The following is a 6,000-nucleotide window of genomic DNA, read 5'->3' on the forward strand; positions in this document are numbered from 1 at the left end:
GGCAGAGAGCCAGGGAGCAAGTAGGCAGAGGCATCGACCATACTTCCTTCTCACCACCACCACTGTCTGGGCCAGAGCGAAAGGCAGGAGAACAAGCAGGTTGCAACGATGAAGGGGAAGAGCAAGTCCAGGGGGCTCCCGTCAGTGGGCCCCTGCTGGGGTGTGGGCCCTTGACAGGGGCTCACCATGCCTACCCTTGGCACCGGCTCTGCCCACCCCCTTTTCCCCGACCACCGATGGTTTCCTAGGCAGAGAGCCAGGGAGCAAGTAGGCAGTGGCATCTGCTGCTGCTCCTTCTCACCACCGCCACCATTGTCTGGGCTAGAGTGAGAGGCAGGTGAACAAGCAGGTTGCAATGGTGAGGAAGAGCAACTCAAGGAAGCTCTTGTTAGTGGGCCCCGGCTGGGGCATGGGCCCTCAGCAGGTGCCCAACCATGCCTACTCTTAACACTGGCCCTAGTTCCAGTTGACCATGGGGGCAGACCCCCATAGGGCACAATAGAGATCTGCATCTCCCCCTCTACACAAGGTGTGCACACACACACACAGGCAAGGCCATGTCAAGAAACAGGAGATCTATGCACTGCTCTCAAATCCCTATCCAACTTTCTCCCCTTCTCTCAGTTTGACCAAGCAAAGGAGGGTTGGACAGGGCTATTATTTCTTGTAGTTATTACATTTGTAGCCTGCTTTTCCACTAAAGCACCAAAGGTGGTTTATAGCTTATAATAACAGCTTAAACCATACAAAGTGTGAGAGGGAGGAACTGGGAAGGAAAAGGAAAACAGGCAAATTCAGGTATGAGCTCTGCCATTCTGTTTCATAATGAAGTCCCAGAATGACCATATGAAATGGCTGCTGGTGGAAGCAGTTCTGGGAGGGCCAAAGCCAAATGGCTGTTGGGCACAGCCAGGCCAATCGAGTATGAATTACTGACTCACCTCTCCCTCTGCTGCAGCCAGGAGATAATTCTGGGATAGAAGAGCCAAATGGTTCTATTCAAGCCAATGGAGGCATCCTTCTGCTTCAGAGAAGTAGAATGGATGATGGTGGAGACAGTTCTGGGGGGCAGGATTCCTTTAGCCCCCACTTTACTTCTAAGCCCAAACATACACAGACGAGAGGCTTCAGTCTACAGCTTTTAATCCATTACTTCACAGGGTCATACAGATGCAAATTCTCAGTGACTCTCAGTCTACAAAGGAATGCCTTCAGGGGATTCAAAAGGAAGTTACGAGAGTTGCCCGCCATTTGAAGAGGGAGCCAGTCTGACTAGCCTAACTTTAGCAGGGGAGGTCCCTCTCTTCTCATGAGGCCTCTAAGAGCAGCTTTTCATGCAAGGCCAACCGGGTAGACCATCTAAGTTCCGCCCCGGCCTTCTCTCTCTTTGCTCTGTGCCTGCATCTGGCATCTATTAGGTCATACTCCCCAGCCCCTGCCTCCTCCTGTTTTCTGCCTCTCATGAGGTGGGGGGGAGGTGAAGAGGGATCCTCAGCCAGCTGGACATTTTTAACCTGGGAATCCGGCCTACTCCTATCTGGACTAGCCTGGGAAAACACCTCCCCCATGTCTGGCAGTTCTCCTTCAGAATCTGAACTGCTCTCCCACTCCCTGTGCTCAGAAACTCCCCTGACATCAGGAGGGGAGGAGCCCAATGCTTCCATCCAAGCTGATGTATGGGAACTAAGTCAGTGGAAGGGCCCTTATTCTCTCACCTCTCCCTCTGCTGCAGACAAGTAGAATGGATGATATTGGAGATAGTTCTGGGAAGGGAGGAACCTAATGGTTCCATCTGAGCCAATGGAGTAGTACGTGCTATCTCTCTGCTCCCTCTGCTGCAGCCAGGTAGAATGGATGATGGTGGAGACAGTTCTAGGAGGGAGGGGGAGGAGCCAAATGACAGTTGATCTCAGTCTGGTCAACAGAAGGAGCTGTGCTGACTCACCCTTCCTACTGCTGCAGCCAGATGGAACAGCAACTGATGGAGACAGATCATGAAGAGGAGGAGCCAAATATCTGTTGGTCCCAGTTGGGCTGTCTCACCTCTCCCTATCATGCAGCTAGTAACAGCCTGAGATGCTGTCTGCCCATGCACTTCTATTGCAGGGACAGGATGGAACAGCAGACCCTGTACGGCCTTCACAGGATGGGATCGAGGCCTAAATAAATATGATAAATAAGAATTGTGTTGAAGGGAGTATTTACATTTCGGCAGTTAGCATTGCTGTCATTGTTAATTAATCAAATGCTTCATAAATATATTTCTCCAAGTACTGTATAAAACATAATACCATCGTCAACGACAAAATATCAATAAAATATCATTAAAACCAATAAACAACACAAAGCTAGTCACACAGGGGAGAGGAAAGGCATAGCAGTTGAGATTTCACTATTCATCACCTTAAAGACGATTCAACCTTAAAGATGCATTCAAGATGCCATGGGTCCATGTGGAACCCCCAGGAGCTAGGGAAGTTGGAGAATTCCACCACCGATCTCAGTGAGGCTGAATGCCAGTGCATTCGGCCCCCCGAAATCCGTGGCAGAACAAAGCCCTCCACCCCACCACCCCGCAAAAGGTGCGTGAAACGAAGCACCTACCTGGTGCTGTTTGCGCTGCTTTGCAAATGGCAGCCGCGTCTGCGGCCACCATTTGCTTCTTCATTGTTGCCGTGATAGGCTATGTAAATACTTACGTAGCCTATCACGGCTAATGCAGGGATGCCATTTGCGTTCCTGCGGAGACCGTGATAGGCTATGTAAATATTTATGTAGCCTATCACAGCAAAAAAGGGAATGCAAATGGCAGCCGCTGTAGCCGCCGCCATTTGCGTTCCTATTTTTTTGCTGTGATAGGCTACGTAAATATATACGTAGCCTATCACAGCAAAAGACAGGGATGCAAATGGTGGCGGCTACGGCGGCCGCCATTTGCGTCCCTGCGCAGCCCAGCAGCCAGATGTCCAGCTGTGGGCGGCCCCAACCAGTGGCTCCACGGAGTTGCTGCGGAGCGGAGCCAGCTGGGGAGAATTTGGGGGGGAGGGACAGAGCACCTCCCCCTCACCACGGATATCCCTGGACAAAACCAGGTAAGTGTTTCATACATCCCTACCAGGAGTAAGCCGTCCAATGATCTAGGGAGGTGATGGGCTCTCCTGCACTGGAGGCATTCATGACAAGGCTGGACAGCCACCTGTCAGGGATGCTCTGACTTGGATTCCTGCATTGAGCAGGGGGTTGGACTTGATGACCTTGTAGGCCCCTTCCAACCCCACTATTCTATGATTCTATGATTCTAAAGCAAGTGGTGGCAACTTGGGTCCCTCCAGATGTTGCTGGAGTGCATCTCTCATACTTCCTCGCCATCGGCTACACTGGCTAGGGCTGATGGAAGTCGCAATCTGATGACATCTGGAGGGGCGCAAGTTCCCAGCTGTGCCTTAAGGTGTGATGTTCGCATACCCACACGTGCTTAACCATGTTCACTCATGCTGGGAAGCCATACTCGTTTGCAGGTTTCCAACAAGATATCTGCATAACCTTTGCAAGCAGTGACATGCTCCCACATAAGAAAATGTCACCTCTGAAATAAGCCATGTGACTTGGCGTACAGAAATGCATGCATTTTGCATTAACGTACCTTGGATTTCTTTCTTTCTTACAAGCATTCTGTAATGCTTGTGGGGGTGCATCTTATAAATCCATTATGTGGGTATTATTCCTCCAACAGATTATACTTCTTGATGAGGCCACGGCCTCCATTGATTCCGAGACGGACGTTCAGATTCAGAGGACCATAAAAGAAGCTTTTGTGGACTGCACAGTCTTGACCATTGCTCATCGTATGAATACCATCCAAGGATGTGACCGTGTTTTGGTGATGGATAGAGGGAAGGTACTGAACCAGAGAAGTAAAAAAAAAAAAAAATCATATGAGCTTCATAGCTATGACTCAGGGCTGATCATCATTGTCTTTTTCAAAGGCCAGACTATTTGGCTCAAAGTTGTGGCATAGGAGTAGAGGAGGTCTAACCCGGGGGTGGGCAACACACAGGCTGTATGTGGTCCTCTGGCTGATTTTGTGCCCCCACTGCCCCACCTCCCCCAGAGAATACGATTTGGCTTTAATCAAAGCATGTTCTCCCTCCATGCCTTCTTCTAATGGAAAATCAGATATTTTTTCCTTGTATCACTGCCGAATTTTGGTGGCACTATAGCAACTCCAGGGAGGGTGGACTTCGGCTAGATTCCAGGTGTGGAGGGGGGTTGTCTCCCGGACCAGTGGAAGTTGCCCACCTCTGGTCTAACCCTTTCCCTCCACATTCTTTAAACCAGGGGTCTGCAGATGGTACATCTGTATCTGCTGGCAGATTTGGGGGTGATTTGCAGTAGATTAGCAAGGATTTCTGGGACACCATTATTTAGCAGAAACAGGAACAAAATGACCGCCCCCACAGCCCTAAATTATAGTACTGAAATGAAGCAAGCATGGGGGTAACAAGGCACAGCTTTTTGCGTAGAAGGGCTCTGAGCATCATTGAGTATTGGTACTGCACTCAAAACAAGTTCCTGGACTCAGAATTCTTTCACTCTAAGTATGCATCTCTTGTACCAGGCTCCCATTTGATTGATCTTAGGGTTCTAGTAAAAAGAACAAAGTAGATCATGCAAGTCTGAAGTCTGCCCACCCCTGCTTTATGCCACAGAAAAGAAAACATATGTATGTTTTGTTGGGAATATTGCAACCTCATCAGCAAGTTACCAGAAGGGGGCAGTGTTGCAGTTAATTAGTTCATGGAAATTTAGGCCACAGCTAGCCTCAGGATCTCTGTAGCCTACAGTGTGGTTTCCTGTCATTTGTTCCTTTTGCTCTTTCCCTCCCCCCACCCTTTCTCTCTGACCTTCTCCATTGCTGGGAGCAGTTGTATTTGCTCTCTTGCTCCTGCCGGTGTTATAAAACACAAATAGACTGAATAAACTGTTCTTTGAAAGTGTAAGCTGTGCCTGCATTTTATGTGCAAGAATATTGTGAGAAATCTATTTTACCTTTCCTCACTGAAGAAGGGTGTGGTCTCTTTTTTAGCCTTGTGTGCATGTGGGACTGGGACTCATTCTGTTCTGCCTTTTGTTTTTCTCTGCTAACTGCCTTTCTAACAGGAGACATCAATACTAAATAATTCCCATCATGTTTTCCCTTCCATAGCCAATACCAGCTCTGGGGGAGGGGGAAGCTGGATTGGGGTCACAGTGTGTGCGTGTGTGGGGGGGAGGGTTAGAGCCTCCCTTCTCCTGTGCCACGACCCCAATCAAAATCTCCCCTTGGCATCCGAACTAAAGAGACTGAAAGCTGGTGAAAACTCCACGTTCTCCCATATCTGGACTTAATTTTCAAAATTCTCATATGAAGAAATGAAACCCAGGGCAGAGCAAAGCCACAATAAAAGAAGGGAACAGAGAAAATCCCTTCTTCACTATTAACTACTTCTATTTTTTCCACTGCTATTCTCCTTCCCCAAGGCAATTTTTACATGATAGGAAACTCATAAAAACCCACTGTAGGCTTGCTTCATACTTGACATTTACTAATGCATCTGACATTTGTTATATCTCGTTCCTGATGACTTTCAGGTAGTCGAATTTGGCAAACCGGATGAGCTCACTCAGAATCCTGATTCTGTATTTGCATCACTCTTAGCCGCTACAAGCAAATTCACATCATAGGAGAAGGAAATATTTGTGGGCGCTTCGTATGCAGACTTCAGGAAATGAAAGTTTCACATGGATGAGAAGAAGAAAACAAGCTAATATCTAAATCAAGTCCTATCAACAAAGTAACATTGTAAGCTTTGCTGAAGGTCACATCTACTGGGAAACTCAGAAGCCTGATATAATGCTAGCTAGCAATTAAAATGAAGAACTAAATGAGGGAAACAAGGACTGTGCCAATATATGTGATAACAGAGTGCTGATTTTGGATCTTGTTCAAAATTGGAAGAA

General features: G+C 48.0%; 1 protein-coding gene across 1 annotated transcript in view; it reads left to right on the top strand.

Moving 5' to 3' along the window:
- Nucleotides 1–5,724, top strand: part of LOC146338881 (ATP-binding cassette sub-family C member 12-like) — a 117,395-nt gene extending 111,671 nt beyond the window's left edge. Inside the window, exons 29-30 of the mRNA XM_084812425.1 lie at nucleotides 3,734–3,898; nucleotides 5,632–5,724. Coding sequence (XP_084668551.1) covers nucleotides 3,734–3,898; nucleotides 5,632–5,724 — 258 coding nt within the window. The remainder of the gene's footprint in view (nucleotides 1–3,733; nucleotides 3,899–5,631) is intronic.
- The last annotated feature ends 276 nt before the right edge of the window (nucleotides 5,725–6,000 follow it).

This window comes from Heloderma suspectum, chromosome 8, assembly GCF_057233095.1.
Source record: "Heloderma suspectum isolate Gila_16-S chromosome 8, 16-S_ref, whole genome shotgun sequence".
NCBI classification, from domain to species: Eukaryota; Metazoa; Chordata; class Lepidosauria; order Squamata; family Helodermatidae; genus Heloderma; species Heloderma suspectum.